Source organism: Phoca vitulina, unplaced genomic scaffold (genome assembly GCF_004348235.1).
Source record: "Phoca vitulina isolate PV1807 unplaced genomic scaffold, GSC_HSeal_1.0 scaffold14, whole genome shotgun sequence".
NCBI classification, from domain to species: Eukaryota; Metazoa; Chordata; class Mammalia; order Carnivora; family Phocidae; genus Phoca; species Phoca vitulina.
In genome coordinates, this window is record NW_022589717.1 from 28,577,332 (window position 1) to 28,599,534 (window position 22,203).

Sequence of the window (22,203 nt, forward strand, 5' to 3'; positions counted from 1 at the left end):
TTTTCATTTGTATGTTATTCAAATTATTATTTGCAATTATATGAATATATAGGAAAGAATAATGCCTCTAACTATAAAAATACAATTAGAAAATGAAGTACTTTGTTTTATTGGTCTTTGCATAAATGTAGTCTAAAAAGTCAGTAGCAAAAGAGTAAAAAAGCTATAGAAATGCTTATTAATTGATAGTACATAATTGAAGAAGAAATATATTACCTTGGAATATGTTTGCCTGTAAAACTGCTATAGACATATCTATCCCTACCTCCTCTTTTTGATACTTTTTGATAGTAACTGAATGTCAAAGAGGTATAGTCATTTTTCAGAGTTGGAATTCTCTGATCTTATTGTAATAATTAAGCATTAACTGTGTAGACAGCACCACATTGCAGATGAGTTGGACTTCAAAAATGTATTGTTGTTAGTTGCATTGCCTCAGAGTAATTGGTGGCTATTTTTTTGTATGGCCTCTGTGAAACAAATAAGCAAATTATTTAATCTATAGTATATTTGATGTATTACAAATAGCTCAAACCACAAATCCATAGTACCTTTGAATCCTAACAGGGACAAAACAGTAGAATTTAAAGAATAGTCAGGGGCACCAGGGTGGCTCAGTCAGTTAAGTGGCCGACTTTTGATTTCAGCTCAGGTCCTGATCTTGGAGTGGTAAGATCAAGCCCCACATCGGGCTCTGCACTCAGTGCGCAGCCTGCTTGAGATTCTCTCTCTCCTTTTCCCTCTGCCCCTCCCCCTGCTCACGCTCATGCTCTCTTTCTCTCTTTCAAATAAATAAATAATCTTTTTTTTTTTTTTTAAAGATTTTATTTATTTATTTGACACAGAGAGAGCACAAGTAGGCAGAGTGGTAGACAGAGGGAGAAGGAGAAGCAGGCTCCCTGCTGAGCAGGGAGCCCGATGCGGGGCTCGATCCCAGCACCCCGGGATCATGACCTGAGCCGAAGGCAGACGCTTAACGACTGAGCCACCCAGGCGCCCCAAATAAATAATCTTTTAAAAAAAATAGTTTAAAGAACAGTTGAGTGGATGAAAACCCTAGTTACTCAAGTCAGAGCATTGGCCATAACACTCTCTATATTTGTGAATTGTTTGTGGATGTAGTGGTTTGTAAGTCAGGAATTGTCTATATTTTTATACAGAGGACATGTCTCTTGTGTCTTCTCAAGAGTAATACAGAAGTGAATTTATTCTTTCAGGCAATACTTGCAGAATACTTTCAGAAATCATCTACAAAAGAACAGGTTTTCTTAAGATGATAAAAGTGCCCCTGAAACATGTTCATGAATCTTTCCAAAAATTATTTTCCTCATGCCAGTGTAGCCCTGATAAATGCCAATGGTAGTCATCAAAAACTGATGCCAGCGTCATCTGTTCTCATTCAGGACATTGTATTTAATTATTGCTCCTTTTGTTATCAAGGATGTGGGGTCTCATTCCATGTATTGTTTCTCCCTTTGTATTTCCTCATATCACAACAGTTCACCCAGCTATCCAGATTTCTACTTCACCTTCTCATTGATGCCACATACCTCTTATCATTAAATGGACTCTGCCTCCTTAATATTGCTTGACTTTATCCCTTTTTCTCCATTCCAGCTTTCCCAGCCATAGTCCATATTCTTTGTTACTCTCACATTACTGAATTAGCTTCTTGACAAAATCTCTTAGACTGCATATTCTATGCTGCCTAATATATTAGGTTCACTCTTACTTGAAATTGTTCAGTTGATCCCCATTGTCTTTAGAATGGTGTGGATCTGACCCGTCTACCTTGCCAACATTATCCCGTTCCTCTCTCCCACCAGTGGATCCAGCGAGCCATACCAAATTATCCAGAGATTTCCGAAACAAACTATGCTTTCTCACACGTCTATAACTTATAACTTCATGCGACTATATTTGCCTACTGCTTGGAATTCCTCTTTTTGCTCCCTTTCATTTCACTTATTTGTCTTTCATACCAAACTGAGCTTCATTCATTAATTTATTAAATTTATTTATTCAACCATTCCTTTGTTCATTTATTCATGAAATTTGCCTCTAACTAGTAACATTCTGTGATCACACATTGAAACCTAAAGAATACAGGCCTTAGTGGTGCCTCTCTGGCTCAGTTGGTAGAGCATGTGACTCTTGATCTTGGGGTCGTGAGTTGGAGCCCCACGTTGGCTGTAGAGATTACTTTAAAAAAAAAATAAAGGACACCTGGGTGGCTCAGTTAGTTAAGTGTCTGCCTTCGGCTCAGGTCAGGGTTATGATTGAGCCCCACGTCAGGGAGTCTGCTTCTCCCTCCCCCCCTTCTCCCCCCCCCCCCCCCGCTCATTTTCTTTCTCTCTCTCTCTCTCAAATAAAATATTTTTAAAAAATAAAAAATAAAAATAATTACCACCTTAAAAAAAATACAGGCCTTATTTCTGAACCAAGTTTTAGTAATTACAAATTATAAAATTTAAGATTTTGTTCATTTGAGCCTTCTTCTCTTGTGTCCTTTAGTTCATGTTTCCCTTGTTCCCTCTTTTTTTCCTATATACTTATTATCTGTTCCCCATTTTTTGTCTTTTACCTCTACAATAATCTGAGTTGAATCATTGTTTTTTTGTTGTTTTTTTTTTTTTTTTTTAAAGATTTTATTTATTTATTCATGAGAGACAGAGAGAGAGAGATGCAGAGGGAGAAGCAGTCTCCCAAGGAGCAGAGAGCCCGATGTGGGACTCGATCCCAGGACCCTGGGATCATGACTTGAGCCGAAGGCAGACGCTTAACCATCTGAGCCACCCAGGCGCCCTGAGTTGAATCATTGTTAAGATTCCATATTTATCTCTTATATTAACATACCACATTCAGCCTTTTTAAAGTTTATGTTAATGAAATTGACCAGCCTTTAAAATGTTGCACAGATGGCATAATTCTACATGAAGGAGTTATCATTCTCCTCAGAATGATTATTTTTAACTGAAAATTTTTTTCATCAGAGCTTAATTGGGATGTTACAGCCTAAATCAGAAGAGAGGGGCGCCTGGCTGGCTCAGTCAGTAGAGCTTGCAACTATTAATCTTGGGGTTGTAAGTTCAGGCCCTGTGTTGGACCTAGAGCTTACTTTAAAAAAAAATTAGGCATGCGTGGGTGGCTCAGGGGCCTGCTCTTGATTTTGACTCAAGGTATGATCTTGGGGTCCTGGGATTAGGCCTCACATTGGGCTCCCCACTTAGTGGGGAGTCTGCTTGAGGATTCTCTCTCTCCTCTCCCTCTGCCCCTCTTCCCTCTTGGCGTGCGGTCTCTCTCCTTCTTTCTCTCTCTCAAATCCTTAAAAGAAATTTTTAAGTGTATTTATACTTTAAAAAAATAAATAGAAGAGAAAAAGAATGTTCTAACTTACGTGATTTTAATGGAGTTTGTAGCCAGTGTGTCTGGGTTGGCATATGCTTCTCCACCTAAACAAGCTCAGAGTGTAAGGACTTTATTGGATCTCCTTGACTCTGTTCTTATGGCTTTTTTACCTTTTCATTCCAAATTATGAGCTATATAGGACACTCATTGTCATTTGGATAATCCTTCAAGTATAGATTTTGATTTGGTTGATTTAGGTCTGTACTTATTATCCATTTTACTGTTGAGCAACTTTTGATTCTAGCTACAACTTTGATCTTTTTCTTGGACTTCAGCTCCTGCATGGTTTTTGGCCTTTAATCTCTCTTCTGTTTCTGTTCTCTAACAAATACTAAATAATTTTTGGGAAGATTGATGAGCATGTTTCAGGCACTTTTATCATCTTAAAAAAACCTGTACTTTTGTAGATAATTTCAGATCATATTTTAGAAGTATTAACTGAAAGAATAAATTCACTTCTGTATTACTCTTGAGAAGAGATAATGTGTCTGTATAAAGGTAAACAATTCCTGACTTACAAACCGCTACACCCACAAACAATTCACAAATATAGAGAGTGGTATGGCCAATGCTCTGACTTGAACAGCTAGGGTTTTCATCCACTTAACTGTTCTTTAAATTCTACTGTCTTGTCCCTGTTAAGATTCAGAGGTACTAAGTGGATTTGTGGCTTGAGCTATTTGTAATACATCAGTCACTTAAAGGCTTTTCCTCACAGAGGCTATTTAGCACTTCTTTATTGGTTGTTATTTTGGCTCTAAAAACAGGCTGGTAAAGCCATAATAAAGTATTTGCTTTAAAAAAAAAAAACAGGCTGGTGATTTAAACCAAATATATAATGGGAACAATTTTAAGTTTAGGCTCTGATATATAAGTAAGTATTCTTAAATATTATTTTAATCTGCCTGATTTTATTCATAAATTTTGAATCCAAAATTTATTTATTTTCTTATTTATTCTTATCCGCAGGAATTCTCACCCCAAAAAATAAAATAAATTTAAAAAAAATTTTTTTTAAGATTTTTTTATTTATTTGACAGAGGAGAGACAGACAAAGAGAGAGCACAAGCAGGGGGAGCAGAAGAGGGAGAGGGAGAAGCAGGCTCTCCACTGAGCAGGGAGCCTGATGCGGGGCTCCATCCCAGGACCTTGGGATCATGACCTGAGCAGAAGACAGACGCTTAACTGACTGAGCCACCCAGGCGCCCCTTAAAATTTTTTTTATAAAGAATAGAGTAGGGGCACCTGGCTGGCTCAGTCAGTAGAACATGCAACTCTTGATCTCTGGGTTGTAAATTTGAACCCCACGTTGGGTGTAGGGATTACTTAAAAATAAAAAAATAAATCTTACAAAAAAAGAAAAAAAGAATAGAGTACTTTCAGAAGTCCATCTTACTATTATTATTTTATTTAAGAATAATCTCGGTTTCAGCATTCAGAGCTATTTGGCATGTTTCCCAAGCATTAAATACTTTCTTTGAATGTTTACAAATTTGTCATCAGTATTCACACCTTATCAAATTAATCTTTGTTGCCTATAAGCCAATATCTTTTAAACTTTCATCCCTGTTTTTCTTATATTATCTTATTCATTTACTGATTGACCTATTCCCCTTGTTCAGTTTCTAGTATTTTCTTTTATGCTCCCTTCTTTCCTATCCTTCACCCTTAATAACTCTTTAGTATCTATCAGCTTTTGCCATGAAATTATTCTTTTCCTTGTACTTAAGTGTTTTTATTCACTTTTTGGTATTCACAGAAAAAGTTCTTGGTGCTGTTTAAATACTGAGAGTACACAGTGACTATCTTATAAATTCATGACCTGTATGATGGTGATTCATAGTATTTTTTTATACAGTGTTTATCACTTTATTATATCCACCATCCCCCCAAGTAGGAGATCTACATAGAGCAGTAGTTTACTTCCGCTTTAACCTTGCTCCATTTGTCTTATCTTCAAAATGGAGTCTTAATTTATAAGTATGGAATACTGAATAGGACTGTCAGCTCATTGTAAGTCATCTGCATTTTCAGCAAAGTAGGCTATCTGGAGTACCCTCACTTTCAGATTACTTAGATTGTCCTTAAGAGTGTACATTATCTATATTGGAATACAAGGTGGGAAAGGTCTGTTTCAAAACTTGTTTCTAGTGTCCAGATTTTAACACGCTTCATAATCAATATTGCCTTATGCTTCTTAGTGCCTTGGCTTCCTGGAAACAAAAAACATTTCCTCATTAAACCTCTGACCCCGCTGTCTGCTTGTAACCATTATTTCTGGGAAAAAATGGCCACTTAGACAACAGTAGGCATTTCTTTCATTTTGCCCAGTCTGCCAAGCTTCTTCAGTGAGTTCTAGTTTCTTAACTTTCAACAGACTGTTTTATCTGGGTTGCTATGGAAGGTACCATATGCTTTGGCTTTCAAATGGAATAAATCTCTGATAATATTGCATAGGGAAAATCCTGGTGTGGATGAAAAGTGGTATATCTCCTTTATCTTGTTACCATTTCAGATATTGTTCTTGCTGATGTTTCCCTCGTTAAAATGACAGTCTTCAGTTAAGCTTTTCTCTTGAAGTGATTTTCATCTTCTAAGAGTGTATGTGTTCATATGTTTTCCCATAGAAATAGTTTTATCTCTCTTCTGTGAGTTTAGCCTCTCACCTTTCCTATCATTTTCTATATAGTTAATTTCTCTGCCTTTTAAAAAAAAGAACTCCTTTATTTTTAAATGTTTATTAACAAGGATCCTTAATTGATGAGAATAGAGAATATATAGGGAATTCATTTCAGTTTTAAATAGAAAAACATGAGTAGTATATAATATACTAATTAGAAGGATAAATATAGATTTATATGTATTGACAAGGAAAAATCTCAAGATATTTGGTCATAGGAAATATAGGATGTTATGTATAGCATAGCACAGTCTCATTTTTACTTGAAAAATATTATATATGTGAGTATAGAGGTTTAAGGAAGAGTCTAGACTATGCATCCAACTGTTAATAGTAGTAGTTTTCTATCATTTAGTGGTATTAAAGGAAGGAAGAGGAAATTCACCTTTTATTTCATTCATTATTTTAATTGTTGGAATAGATATCAATTCTGTAACCAAAACTGTGAAAGACAAGATAAAAGAGCAAATTTGCAAATTTAAAAAATGGCAATATTTATTACTTTTTTTAGAATATTTTTGTTAACTTTAAATGATGAAGAGTATATTAATGCCCTATATAGTTGCTCTCAAAATATATTATTGAGTAGTGAAGTTGCTTATAATTTTTTGTTGCTAAAAAAAATTTCCTGTATCATTATTTCTGGGGCAGGACAGAATAACATAATTTAATACTATTCTTTCTGGACAGAAGTAAAAGAATTCAGGAATCTCTCATCTCTACCTCTTTCTCTTCTTTCCTCCTTCCCTTCCTCTCTCTCTCTCTTCCTTTCTTCCCCTTCCTCTCTCCCCACCCTTCCCATGTCCTTGTCCTACCTCTTTCTCCTTCCTTTCTTCCCTTCATTCCTCCTACTCACACACATACACACAGCTGTTTAAGAGGAAGATAGAAGGAAAAAAAAGCATTTGAAAACAACAGGAGAATAGAATTTTGATATGCTTATTATTCCTATATTAATAGCCCACTCACATTCTTCAATCAATGCCAAGTATCTCAGTTGTTGTAAATAATCTACTTAAGTATGCTAAGCCTGAAATATGATTCTGTGAGGGAGCTCATCTGGTAGTATATAAATTAGCTCTCTAAGTCTTAAAACTTCCTCTGATTAGTAATAGCTATTAGATATGTCTGGTAAGTTTATTTTGAACCTTGATGAACTTCTAAGTGGGCTGACCATTTTCAGTTTTTTAAGGGTAGCTTGTTTGAAGCCAAAAATGGTATATGTCAAATGCTGTAGTATTTGTACTTCGGATTGCTATATTATTCCTTTCTCTTTTGTTCTTTTTTTTCTTCCTAAACAAAGTGCATCTTTCCACTTTTAGTGCACTCGGCAAATTATCTCTGAGAAGCTAGGCCGTGGATCGAGAACTGTGGACCTTGAACTTGAAGCTCAGATTGATATATTAAGAGATAACAAGAAAAAATATGAAAATATTTTAAGACTGGCTCAGACATTGTCAACCCAGCTTTTCCAGATGGTGCACACCCAAAGGCAACTTGGAGATGCATTTGCTGACCTGAGTTTGAAGTCATTAGAACTACATGTAAGATTATTTTAAATAGCTGTTGGAGAGTGTGGAGGAGGAGAATGGCAATATTATTGTAAGATGTAATTTGTTACATTTCTGATTTGCTTAACTCTTAATAAATTTGGAATTGGTGTTCTTTTAAAATATTTCATGTAATTTTTAAGAAGGCCCAAATGACTGGAGATGTCAGCTAGAGGTTTCAGGGGAAGGGAGCTTGGTTAGAGGAAAGGAAAAGGAAAGTACTCAGCCTGCCTGAGTCTAGAAAAAATCATAGCTATGTGTATGTGAGCTTGGGTAAAAAGCAAAAAGCAAATTCAGGTACCTATTGAAAATCTCTTACCTATTCTCTACTATTTGTCTTGAACAAATAGTAACTTGCTTGACTGGATTCAAGATCTTTTACTGAAATCATTAATAGAAATTGTGAGTTTTAAAAATTAAGAATTTTAGGGTAATTATAAAATTATTTTTTTGCATATATCTCTAAAATATTCAGCAAAGCATTCCTGAGAATTTCTTATGGTTTCTTAAGTGACTTCTTTGATGTCTTTTTTTTTTTTCCCCCCTCACCTGGAGCCAAAATCCTTTGCCTACAGACTTTCTAACTTGAAGACTTAGATAATTTAGAGCATTAAATTATTTGAAAATATCTAGAGTCTTGGAAAAGAAAGTTTGGCTAGAGATGGTGATCTATCTCATAATAGTGAAGAATACTTAGATTCAATTCTAACTGAGTCACTAGGTAGACAAAAAGAATTAATCTAATATTTGGGAAGCTGATTAATAGAACAGCTGTAGTTACTGAGTGTCCACAATTTCAGTGTAATGGGCTGGGTGCTTTATAGCCATTGTATCATGTAATTTATCTAACAATACTGCAAGAAATGTTATCCCTATTTTATAGATGAGGAAACTGAAGCCAAGAGAGGTTAGGTAATATTTATAAGATCACAAAACAAATTAAAGGTAGAGCTGTGGGGCACTCGGGTAGCCCAGCAGGTTGAGCATATGACTCTTGCTTTTGGCTCAGGTCATGATCCCGATCAGAGTGCTGGGGTTGAGCTGGTGTCCAAGTGCTCTCAGCCTGGAGACTGCTTGTCCCTCACCCTCCCCCACTGCTCCTCCCCCTGCTCATGCATGTACCTGTATGTGTGCTTGCGTGTGCTCTCTTTCTCTCTCTCTCTCTCTAATAAATAATAAAATCTTTTTTAATAAAAGGTAGAGCGGGACGCCTGGGTGGCTCAGTCAGTTAAGCATCTGCCTTTGGCTCAGGTCATGATCCCAGGGTCCTGGGATCGAGTCCCACATCGGGCTCCCTGCTCAGCGGGGAGCCTGCTTCTCCCTCTCTGTTGCTCCCCCTGCTTGTGTGTGCTCTCTCTCTCTGTCTCTCTCTCTGACAAATAAATAAAATCTTTAAAAAAATAAATGAATAAAAAAGAGTAGAACTGAAAATCATATCTATGTATAATTTATTTATGTTTTATATATACAAACATACACATATTTGGTTTTGTTTTCATAGCCAAGGACATGTACAGACAGTGAGGCCAGGAGAGGGCAGCTCTGGGTGGGGCTCGCCTGTGCATGTGCACAGGGAGGAGCTACACCAGACTTGTCTGTGTTTCTCCATGATCTCTTGCTATCTCTTTAAGTGGAATCTTTAGAGAGAAAAATCCCCACAGTAAGGAAAGAGGTAGCCAGGGTATAGGGTCTGGGGAAGTATTACAGCAGTGTTATCAGTGATGCTGTACTCAGTAGACCCTGCTAATTGTAATAGTTAATACAGATTGGGGATTTACTATATGCCAGATACTGTTCTAAGTGGTTTATGTATGTATTAGCTCATTTAATGCTCAGTCTTAGCTAGTAGGTACTTTTATTATCTTCTAGATGTCAAATCTTTTTTTTTTTTTTTTAACAGAACTGAGAGGTTAATCCTCAGTATTCAAGTCCGTTAGACCCAGTTTTAATTTTTAAGTTTCTTATTTGAGCATCTCTAACCCTTTGTAAGGATTTGATAGTTCATGAGTTTTATTCCAATGAAAACATTTGCTTATTTTTTTAACAGAATACTTTTTTTAAAAGATTTTTATTTATTTGAGAGAGAGCAGAGTGAACGAGAGAGAACATGAGTGGGTGGGGGCAGAGGAGAGGGAGAAGCAGGCTTCCCGCTGAGCAGGGAGCAGGACGCAGGGTTTGATCCCAGGACCCCAGGATCATGACCTGAGCCGAAGGCAGACGCTTAACCAACTGAGCCACCCAGGTGCCCCCAGAATACAACTTTTTATCTTGCAACTGCCATGTGGGTCCATTGGAAATCAAAGACACAGTATGGGATCTTAATGATCTTCAAACATTTTGCTGTTTCATCATCTTGGGAATTATTTCATCACTACTCATCTGTTATTTCCAACCATGTTAAAAATTACTAAAATGATAAAAGAATGCTGGCATCGCCTTAAAAAATAATGTAATAGATAAATACTCTTTGTAGTCTTTTTTTTTTAATGTTTTTGCAACATAGTTGAAAATTTAGAAGTTTTCATTTTTTGCTCATGTAATGGCAGAGAGAAGACAATACCAGAGAAAGATATTTCACAGTTATTAGAATCATAAGATGACTGCAGAGAGGCAGCAGTATTGACTCAACAATGATGGCAAAATAGATAATACAAGTGAAATCCCAGTCTGAGTCTTCTGATGATGATATCCTAGATGAATTTTCTTAAATTCAAGAGTCAGTGAATTTTTAAGGACAGAAAGGAAATATGGTACTGTATTAGTCAAGTACTGTGGACAAACAGAACCAACAGGATGTGTAGATATACAGAGGGATGTATTTTAAGAGATTGGTTCACAGGATTTTGGAGTCTTGGTACATGTAAAACCTGTGGGGTAGGCTGGCAGACTAGAGACTCAAGGAAGAGTTGCAGTTTGAGTGCAAAGGCAGACTGTTAGCAGAATTCCTTTTTGCTCCAGGGAATTCAGTCTTTGTTCTGTTAAGGTCTTCAGTTGATTGGATGAGGCCCACTGCCATTGTGGAGGGCAGTCTGATTTACTCACACTCCACCAATTTAAATATTAATCTCATTCAAAAAAACACCTGCACTGAAATATCCAGAATAATGTTTGACCAAAATCTGGACATCATGGCCTAGCCAAGTTGGCATGTAAAATTAATCATCACAGGTATTTTTATCTAGTCAGTCATTCAATAGGCATGAGTCCATCACGCAACAGTTTTCATTTTTTTTTAAGATTCTATTTATTCATTTATTAGAGAGCACGCGCACGCACACACACGCACACACACAGGCACGCACAAGTGAGGGGAGGGGCAGAGGGAGAGGGACAAGCAGACTCCATGCTCAGCACAGGGCCTGACTCAGGGCTCGGTCCCACCACCCTGAGATCATGACCTGAGCCAAAATCAAGAGTCAGACACTTAACCAACTGAGCCACCCAGGAGCCCCCATGCAACATTTTTTGACAAGAATTTGGACTGTCCTATTTTGCTAAAAAGACATACTATATTCTTTTATGATGACTTATGCACCAAAATATACTTGATATAATTTGTTAGTGAACAAATGCTAAAGGCAAATGTGTACGCAGAAGTGATTTGAAGGAAATAATAATGTAAGAAATAGAAAATTTATTGGATTGAACATTCTAATCAGTGTTTATAAATATAAAAATAATGGTAAACTAGAACCTATTGGAGATTGTTTGAAATTTGGAATCAGTATTTACAGGATAGATGTTTTTGTATCAGGATTTTCCAGAGAAACAAAACCAATAGGAGATATGTACATAATACACACACACACATTTATTTTAAGGAATTGACTCCCACAGTTGTGGGGCTTGGCAAGTCTGAAATATGAAGGGTAGGTCAGTAGTCTAGAAACCGAGGCCAGATTTCTAATGTTACAGTGTTAAGGCAGAATTCTTTTCCAAGAAACCGTAGTCTTTTTGGCTCTGAAGGTCTTCAACTGATTGAATGAAGTCCACCCACATTCTGGAAGATAATCTCTTTAAAGTCAACTTTAAATCATATCTACAATGTTTATCATTGCAGATGTTAATCACATCTACAAAATCTGTATCTTCATAGCAACATCTAGACTGGTGTTTGACCAAACAGCTGTCCACTTTAGTCTAATCAAGTTGACACATAAAATTAACCATCACAGTCTACCCTTTGTCAGTTTAGCAGCACTTATACACCTATCCTTAAACTATACTTAATCTCCAAATAAAGGCAATAGCAAAGTCTTACGTTCACCTAACATGACATGACTATCCTACATGCTATCAAAGACAGATTAGCCTTTTCCCCAGAAGAGGATGCAAAGTCCTTGAGTGACATTCACTTTTTCCTTGGTATCCTGTAAGTTAAATACTATGATGTAAAGTTAATAATATATCTTATGTTGTATGCCAAGGGGATAAGAGAGGGAAGAAAACAAAGTTATTTGCCTTATACATATACACACATATTGATAACAAAATAAGGAAGAAATACTCATAACAACTATGGTCTTCATTTCTACAGATGGTCACAAGGTCTTAGCTTCTACTACCCATTCCATATTGCACTGGCTTTCAGCTAGCACCTCAGCTTGTCAGTTCTTTGCCTTGTGGGGTGACCCAAACCTTCATTCCTGAAGCGTCCAGGCCATTAGTAGTCCTGGCTGAAATGGGCTGATGTCGTTTTCCATTGACATTAATCACAGAGCATGGTAGGAGTACTAGGAGATGTCCTAAGAGGTTGCCTGTATTCTAGGCATATTCTTCTTTAGCAGTCCAGTTTCCTTTCCCTCCGTCATCAGGATCAATCACATGCAAGCCAGCAAAGTAACTCTCTTCCTTGCCTGCTGATTTCTTTTTGAGAAAAAGTTGATAGTGCAGTGATGAAGAGCTGGTGTCCACTTCCTCCTGACATATTAACTGAGACTCATTGACAATACTTAGCACAGGTATGGCACATAGTGGCACTGAATAAAGTATGATGGTTATGATAGCTGTTTTGGGATTGCGGCATTTAGGAGTTGAGGAAGAATTTAAAGATTAGCTCAGTTCTTTCATTTTCTAGAGAAACAACCAATAACAAGCAGTAGAAATGGCCAAGCTCCTGAAACTTTTTTGAATGCCTGTAATGTCAGGAACTTTAAGCAAGTTGTCTCACTCATTACACTTTCTATCAAACTTGTAAGAGAATTATCTTCATATTATTACTAAGAAATTGACACACAAAGAATTTAACAAAACAGATAAATCCAGTCAGTAGCAGAACAAGATAGGAACTCCCAAACTGTTTGAATCCCCAAATTTCACCATTTTATCACATGGCTCTGACTCCCAGTTCTGTTAAAGCATGGCACCTCACCTCACTAAATTGTTTTTCTCAATTTAGAAAGTAACATCTACATCAAGATTAGAAAAGTTCACATAAGCCATATTGTCAATTATCAATTAGTACCTGTGAGTATAATTTTTTATTGCTCTGTATTGTTTAAATTAACCCACTTGTTATTAATTAGGTAATAATTTATAGTACTACAACTGGATGTTTTAGATCTAGTCAGATGTTTCTGTTATTTGGTCCTAATATATAAGTTTAAGGGGAAATAGTGGTCATTTACATCTGGTAAATGTTGTAAATGATATAGGAGCTGCTAAAGAGAAAAAAAATCAACTGTTTTGAAACTTTGTTCTCTCTCTGTATAAAGCAAGCAAATATTAAGGAATTGTATTGGCCTTCCCTGTTCAGTGTCAGATTAGAACCACAGCCCTGTTCTTAATGTATATAGCCTTTGATTACTTTATATTTAGTTATTTAGTTTATTTGTAATTGTTAAAGCAGTTTATAATATATAAAATGTCCCTGTCCAACCAAAAATACTAAAATAACTTACCAACTAAATGAAGTTTATGAATCATGTTTTACTTATTTTCAATGCCCAAAAAAGCATATTTAATTATTTATGTGTTTCTTATAATGCATATACATATGTATATTCATTTCTTTCTAGTGTCCCAATTGTTTTATATCTTTTACTACTGTGTCTCTTGTAACTTACTATAAAAAAAACCTTTTTTATTCTAGCCAATTAAGTTTAAATTATATGTTAAAATCTTAAGTTTTCTATTTTCTTCACAGAATTACAGGTAGGATTTATATTAATGAAACAGAACAGTGGCAGTTTACTCTTCCTGTCTGCTTTGAATTTAGGGCTGTTTTTTCAAATGGAAATAGTATTCCAAATTCTGCTGTACAACTTTTCAACCTGCTGCTATTTCATCTTACTATGATATAGGTTTTTTTGTTTTTAGTAAAAGTAGCCTTCTAGGTTGTATAGATCTCCCTTTGGCTAATTAGGACTTGTGGCATTTTCAGTGTTAATAATGTGAAATTGTGATAAGTGAACAGTGTTGGGGCACCTGGGTGGCTCAGTTGGTTGAGCGTCCAACTCTTGATTTCGGCTCAGGTCATGATCTTAGGGTCCTGGGATGGAGCCCCAGGTCAGGTTCCATGCTCAGCAGGCAGCTTGAGATTCTCTCTCCCCTTCTCCCTCTGCCCCTCACCTGACTTGTGCACGCGCGCGTGTTCTCTCTCAAATACAGAAATCTTTTTTATTTTTTTAAAGATTTCATTTATTTATTTGAGAGAGATCGAGGAAGAGAGAGCATGATTGGGGGTGTGGCAAAGGGAGAGGCCGACTCCCTGCTGAGTAGGGAGCCTGATGCAGGGTTCGATTCCAGGACTCGGGATCATGACCCGAGCCAAAGGCAGATAGATGCTCAACTGACTGAGCCACCCAAATGCCCCTCAAATACATAAATCTTAAAAAAAGAAAAAGTTACATGGATGTCTCTTAAATGGAAAATGTCCCTGTCCAACCGAAAATACTAAAACCCAGCACAATAATTTTACTTTCCTGTACTTGCTAATTATTGGATATTTTATCACCTAGAAATTTAATTATATCTATAGCACCAGCATTAAACTTGCATTTTCTAAGATTTTATTTAATTTCATTTTACATTTTTTCAGCTGACATTAAGAAGTGTTTCATAACAAACTGCAGAATTCTTAAATTGAATGATACATCTTACAATAAGCTATGATCAAATTTTTTATTTGTTCGGATGTGTCCTGATAATCTGCTAAAGCTTTCCAGTCTTTCACTACTGAAAATTTAGAGTTAGTACTTGCCATTTCTGAAGGAGTCACATGTAATGTTTTCTAAGCCAAGACTCAGTTTATTCAGAGCAAATGAACTCAAACTGGTGTTGAGTGATCCTTCCCCAGCTGTCTACCTACGTAGACCTGAGCTTGGGAGTCAACTAGTCACTGAGTTTACAAAAAATGTGCGTTGTTAATATTTATACACCAAGGAGATTATGTCAAAACACAAAAATTGCAATCTGTCTTATGTCTGAAAGTTTTAGTCAATTGTTAACCTAATTTGGTTGTGAAAGTTGTAGTTTCTCTGATTAATAATCTGCTATATTTTTCTTAACAGCTGTGCTTACAGTATAATAAAAACAAAACATGGAAGTGAAACTATTCTTTCTAGTACAAAGTAGCTTAACTTTTTAAAATTATTTAATTCTAGCTATACATCTGAGCTGATGACAATTTTGGTTTACTAAACTTTTTTGGTAATTATATAGCTAGCTGTGATTTAGATTTGTTTATTTAAACATTAAAAGAAGAAAACTTCTATAGCTAAATATTTTAAATCAAATATTTTCTAAATCAAATATTTTCCCATTAGTGATACATTTGAGATTTTTTTGGTCACATTCACTAATAAGTGGATATGTTAAGGTGATTTTTTTTGTTTTAGGAAGAATTTGGCTATAACGCAGATACCCAGAAGCTACTGGCTAAAAATGGAGAGACTCTTCTTGGAGCCATTAATTTTTTCATTGCCAGTGTGAACACTTTGGTGAATAAAACAATTGAAGATACATTAATGACTGTGAAACAATATGAAAGTGCCAGGTAGGTATACATTTTCATTATATTGTCTGCTTACAGATGGTACATAATTCAGTTAAGGTTTTAGGTTGCATATGGTAGAAATCAATTCTGGCTAACATGGGCAGAAAAAGAACACAGTAGAACATTATAGGATAGCCCATAGAACTAAGAGAAAGGCAGGAGAACAGATTCTAGAAACAAGCAGGAATCAAAATCAAGATAATGCCTCAGAAGAATCTAATTAGGAATCTAATTAGGACCCTGATGCTGGGTACCTCTGGTACTTGATGTTATCACAGCTACATAAGTCATTTCCAAAAGGCCCCTGAATATTTTGCTTCATTGCCTAGAGAGTGTCTCACTGAGCCTTGGTCATGTGCCCAACCCTGCCTGTTAGAGAATTAGGGAGGTGGAGGATCTCCTAGTTTCAGCTTCCTTGGAAAAGGACAGGGCCTTGTGTTCTACTAGGTAGTTACTAGATGCCCTCTATAGATACCTCTACTAGGTAGTTACTAAATGCCTAGTAAGCCTCTCTTCATTCTTATCACTGTTGCTTCCCAGTAGAAGCAGTACAATAGCCAGATTTGCAGTTTCACTTTCTCTTCAATATACAAGCTCATTTTTGCTTCCGTGATTTTGTTTATGTTGTGGATACCAACAACCTAGCCTTCCACTTATCTAGTTTATAATCAGCTTCAAACTCTTTCGTATTTTACCTTTTACATATTTTCATAGCTGTTTATAATGCAGTGTTTTCATACATTTTATACACACACACACACACACACACACACACTCATCATTAATTTCTCTATCTCATAACCATCCTGTTAGGTAAGCTAAGTACATTTTAGCAGATCAGCAGTAGCATTTTCAACTTTTGAGTCCAGGCCCAATTTTTCTCCCATTCATTCTATTCTGATTTACTTTGAGTTTTTTTTTCCTCTGAACACTTTGAAATCCTTATTTCCTGTTATACTTTTTATAGCATAGTTGAGGATAAGTACAAACTATTCCTTTTGGAAGTGTAACTATGTTTTGGCCCCTTACCGTAGTTTAATGATATGAGAAATGGCTGTGAAAACTCTAAACTGATCTAGTTTTTGAGTGCTGCTTCTTAAGTATGTATTCACTATGCTTCACATAAGTAAAAGCCCAAAACCTCTGGAAAGTTAACTTTTAATCTTTTCACAAGAAGAGATGCTTCTGTGTTATTCTGTGTTTATAATTTTAGGTTTAGCATTAACATATGGTTCTTAATGACTTGGAAATGAAGGTCAAGATAAATAGCTGTGGTTGTTTGGTCGGAGAAGGGTGGAGGTGGGGCTGTGTGCCCTATTTAGGTTTTGGACTTGGTTTTTTACTTTTATTCATTGTTTGAATTATTTACTAACACAGTATTAAAATCAGAAGGTGGAAAAAAATAAACAGAAGGAATCCATCAATAGGATATCCCTCAATAACATTGAAGGAATTTCTCAGTAAGATACCCTTCAATAGGAATCCCTTCAGTAACACTCTTAGTAATTGGTTCTCCAGTCTCTAAATCTTTTCGTGGACATTGTCTGTATTTTTCAAAAGAATATTCTGTATATTTTTTATTTTTATAAATTTTATTTGGTTCTTTTCCACATCTGTTCCTTATTCATGATGTCCTAATTTGTTCATAATGAGTACTCTTTTCCTTTTATCTCTTTAATTCTTTTAAGCATTCTTATTTTCTAGTCTTTCAGATCGTTTTGTGGGTTTTGAAGATGAAAATTCTTTTGTTCCCAAATTCCCACCACCACTTCTTAGTCAAGAACTACATGAATCTAGTTTCTGTTTATGTACTTTGTAATTGTCCACCTATCCTGAAAATATCTCTAGTACCTAAAACATATTTTTGTTTAGTATATGTTAAAATGTTTTATTTTAGCATATATCTTTTTGGCCATTATTTCTAAGGTGCTTTTTAAAAATATTAACCGATATTATGGGACGACTGACTGACTGGCTCAGTTCGTAGAGCATGTGACTCTTGATCTTGGGGTTGTGAGTTCAAGCCCCATGTTGGGCGTATAGCTTACTTTAAAATAAAAAAAAAATTTTTCTTAAATATTAGCCTGTAGTAAAGAAGGACAAATTCATCTGATAAGTCACTGAACGATACATGAGTCATGTTTTAATTTGTGGAGGAGAAAAGCCTCTGGAGGTTAAATGTTTGCTCATTTGGAGCCAATTTCAAAGCCAAAATGAGAGCCCATTGGCTTTCTACCTTTTACTTTTGATCATTCAGTCTCAAATTTGAACTGGATTTATCTCAAATTTTCATATCTATTTAAAAAATTATGACACACCTGGCTGGCTCAGTCGATGGAGCATGTGACTCGGGATCTCAGGGTTGTGAGCCCCACATTGGGTGTAGAGATTACTTAAAAATAACATCTTTAATAATAATTTTCACATCTTATATTGAGATATCTGACTTAAAGTGCAATGTGATAAAAGATCTCAATCTAGGGGCTCAGTCGGTGGAGTGTCTGACTCTTGATTTGGGCTCAGGTCATGATCTTGGGGTCGTGAGATTGAGCCCCACCTCAGGCTCCGTGTTCAGCAGGGAGTCTGCTTGAGATTCTCTCTCTCCCTCTTTTGTCCCTTCCCCTGCTTGAGCACGCACTCTCTCTTTCTCTCTATCTCTCAAATAAATAAATAAAATATTTTTTAAAAATCTCAATCTGTCTAATATATGGGTTTATTTGAAACTTTTGAACAAAGTTATAAATCAGGTTATATGTACTTGGTAGCTGGTTATCAGGAAATCTTTAACAACCTCTGTGTATAGTTTAAAAACTAACAACAATAATGACCTCACCTCATAATTTATTCTCTTTCTATTGAAATTACAATGTGATTTTATTCATTAAGCTTAGCTTGGGGTTTGACTTTCCTATACTATTTATTGAAGTAACCGAGGGATTCACTATTGTAATACCAAAACATTGCCTGCAGAGGGATAACATTTAAAAAGAACCCCAGATTAAAAGTTTCTCAGTAACTGAATTTTCTTCTCTGTCAGAACCAGAATTTACTGACCTTTAGGGCATGGGTCAGCTATTTGATCAGCACAAAAAGTGGCAATTTACGCAAATGTCCGGTGGCCTTTTAATGCTCCCTATTATGCATTGTGTACAAGTATTTCCTAGCCCTGTGGTGCTCCGTGTATAGAAAATCTTGTAACGGCCCATTCAACACTTCTCCACAGCACCACCAACAAGGGAGTCAGTTGTGGTCAAGACTTTTCAGATGTGGACACCTGTTCTGTAGAAGTTTTACATAAGCCATAAAGTAACCAACTATGACTAACTTTACTGATACGGATTCAGTTCAGACTGGCAACCTTGAAGAGTTGCATTTTGAAAATTTAGCGTGCTTCTCTTCCTGGTGGTAATGAGCACTGTTAGAGAAGCTCTTACGGAAAGTTTTACTTTGATACCATCTACAAACTCTGGATGTAAAAATTAAGGGATATAAGGTCAGTATTATAACTTTGATTATGTTTATATTAATCTTACTGTTTAGAAATGTGCTCCGAGGCTGATGAAGGATGTTTGTCTTCACATTAAATCACCATATACCACTATTTTTGTTCTACTTTTTTTCTTTCATTTTTTGTTGTTTTTAGTATATTTACATCTGGCTATCCCTCCTCTAATTTGGCTATTATAATAAACACTCTAAAGATACTAGTTATTACCAGGTATCCTATAAGTACTCTATATTTTTTGTGGAGATTATTATTCTCATTTATAGATGAAAAACTGAAGCAGAAAGAGATAAAATAACTAGCTCAAGACATTAGAGCCAGCAAAGGTCAGAGTGGTCCTTCACTTTGCCCAGAGAACCCATGGAGTTTAACTTACTTGTTATCATTACCAAGTCAGTCTTGCCTCCCAAATCTTTAATATCTGTCTCCCCTTCTTAGCCCCACTGCCATTGTCTTGATTCAGTGACTGATTTCTCTTTTGCCCATGGTCTTCTAATTGGTTTCCTTGTTTCTGTTTCTTAATCTACTCCAGTCCATCCTCCATTTCTTACTACTAGAGACGCCTTTCTATTCTGAACAAGTAGAACAATTGACTTTCTAGAGCAGAGTTCTTAAATGGCTTCCCATCACATCACTTGACCTACCAGATTAAATCCGATCCCTTTAGTGTGGCCTGTAGGCCCTGCTTAATGTCAGTCTTGCCTACCTGTCTGACTTTAATTCCTTCCACTGTCATGCTCCAACTTCAGGTTATGACATACTGAATTACTTCCCAAATGTATCGTGGTATCTTACAAATCTGTGCTTTTGTTCTTGCTTTTCTCTTCCTGGATTGCTCTATTTCCCTGCCACAGTCCACCTTGGAAGCTCTTATCATCCTTTAAAATTTAATTTTAGTGTTTTAATTCTGTTTTGAGATACCTAATTAGGTAATTCTTCCTCTTGATTTCCACTCTCTCTTATTCTCCCTCCCTCATGGCAGTTACCATTACCTCATTTTGTTGTAGTTGTTTAAGAGTGTCTCTCCCTCTAGACTGCAGGTTTCTTGGAGATAAACTTTTATCTGTTCATCTTTATAGCTCTGGTTTCTAGCATAGTGCCTGGAACATAGAAGGGGCTCACTTAATATTTGTTGAATAAATCAGTGTATCAGTGAATGAATGATTCTCTTCTGGCCCTGAAAGATCAAGTTTGTTAAATTCAGTACAAGATAAAAATAAATTCTCAAGTCAGATTGGAATATAGTTTATGTTGTTTAAAATATTCTTATAGGGTGCCTGGGTTGCTTAGTCAGTTGAGTGTCTGACTCTTGGTTTCGGCTCAGGTCATGTTCCTCAGGGTCATGAGATCGAGCCCTGCGTTGGGCTCCACACTCAGCCAGGGGTCTGCTTGTATTTCTCTCCTTCTGCCTTCCCCCCCCACACACCTCATGTGCACGTGCTCTCTCTAAAAAGAATAAGTAAGTCTTTAAAATATTCTTAATTGCCAGAATGAGAGATGTAGATAGTACTTTAGATATTGAATAAAGAGCTTTAGTTCTAGGGCATAAGTTTTGTGATGCTGATTTTGACTAAATCAGAGGTCACATTGATCTTAACTGAGTACTGAATAGTAGAGACTGCTGGATAAGTCACTGTTTTATAATAAGCAGGTTGGTAGTGTACTTACACAGGTGCTGTGATAGAGACATTATGAGGTACAGTGTGATCATGGAGTGGTGGGGTGGTAACTATTTTAGTGGTAGGAGACTGTTAGGGAGTAGACATCTAAACGAGCACAAGGTGTTAAGTGCTCTGTCATAGATGCCATTGTCATGTTCTAAATACTAATATTATGGAAATCCATCCAGAGTTACTCTGTCCCATATGGTAGCCACTAGCCACATGTGTCTGTTGAGCCCTTGAAATGTGGTTAGCCTAAATTGAGATGTGATTAGATGTGTAATATATACAGTGGATTTCAGAGACTCATTACTATTCCCCAAAAAGTAAAATAGTTCATTAACAACCTTTTTACATTGATTACATGTTAGATAATATTGTAGATATATTGGGTAAAATAAATATATTGTTTAAAAGGTAAAATTAATTTTTATTATTTTAATGTGACTACTAGACAATTTTAAGTTACATATGTGACTTGCATTATGTTTCTGTTGTGCCTTGCTGGCTAGACTATACTTTCAGGACTGCTGACTCTCAGTGTAGCTTCGTTTTACCAGTTAAAGTATGTCATCCTAAAGTCTGCTGTCTTCATATGCTTTGCCTTATTGGTATTAGCCAATTCCCATGTGAGATAGATCAGTTGATCTTGTTGGCATTAGGTTTTGACATCTGTTTTTTAAACTGGTTTTTAAATTTTGGAAATTCTGCTTGTCAGTTAATACTGTACTTTGGGAAAAATAGTTAATGAGATTAATAAGCAGCTCCCCCCCCCCCCCGATGCTTGTATTAATAGCTCTTTGTATTAAAGAAATACATTATTTTAAAAGTATAAGGTGTAATATATGTATGAGAATTATCTGTTAATATATAACATGAGACTGTCGTATATTTCCACCTCACCTCCTGAACTTATTTCACTCTGTTTTTGTAATATGCTTCACTTACTTTGTTCTTTCCAGGATTGAATATGATGCATATCGCACTGATTTGGAAGAACTGAATCTTGGACCACGTGATGCCAACACTCTGCCAAAGATTGAGCAGTCACAGCATCTGTTTCAAGCACATAAGGAAAAATACGATAAAATGCGTAATGATGTTTCTATCAAGTTGAAATTTCTAGAAGAAAATAAGGTAAATTTAGTCTTCACCTTCTGAGATAAATTTTTATGGACTTTAAAATGATGTCACCCCAAAGAGAGATAAATAGAAAGATTTTGTTTCTGTTAGCTCTCTTTCATTACAGTTGCAGAATGGAATTCCACCAGTAATCAGTGTTTGAGTTTTTAGAAGAACCAAAAATATATTTATCTTTCTGTTATAAAAGTCATCATCAACCCTACTGTACCAGTCCTTCACATGTTACAGTTGGGAAAAAATATTTGATGTTCAACTGTTGA

The 22,203-nt window shown here is 36.0% G+C and overlaps 1 protein-coding gene across 9 annotated transcripts in view; it reads left to right on the plus strand.

The window, feature by feature from the left end:
* ARFIP1 (ADP ribosylation factor interacting protein 1) overlaps window positions 1-22,203 on the plus strand; it is a 122,212-nt gene that overhangs the window by 65,248 nt on the left and 34,761 nt on the right. For 8 of the 9 annotated variants that reach the window (XM_032413013.1, XM_032413012.1, XM_032413016.1 and 5 more), the window contains 3 exons: window positions 7,411-7,632; window positions 15,477-15,634; window positions 21,763-21,937. In XM_032413013.1, coding sequence (XP_032268904.1) covers window positions 7,411-7,632; window positions 15,477-15,634; window positions 21,763-21,937 — 555 coding nt within the window. The remainder of the gene's footprint in view (window positions 1-7,410; window positions 7,633-15,476; window positions 15,635-21,762; window positions 21,938-22,203) is intronic. The other variant, XM_032413017.1, reaches the window with a different exon arrangement.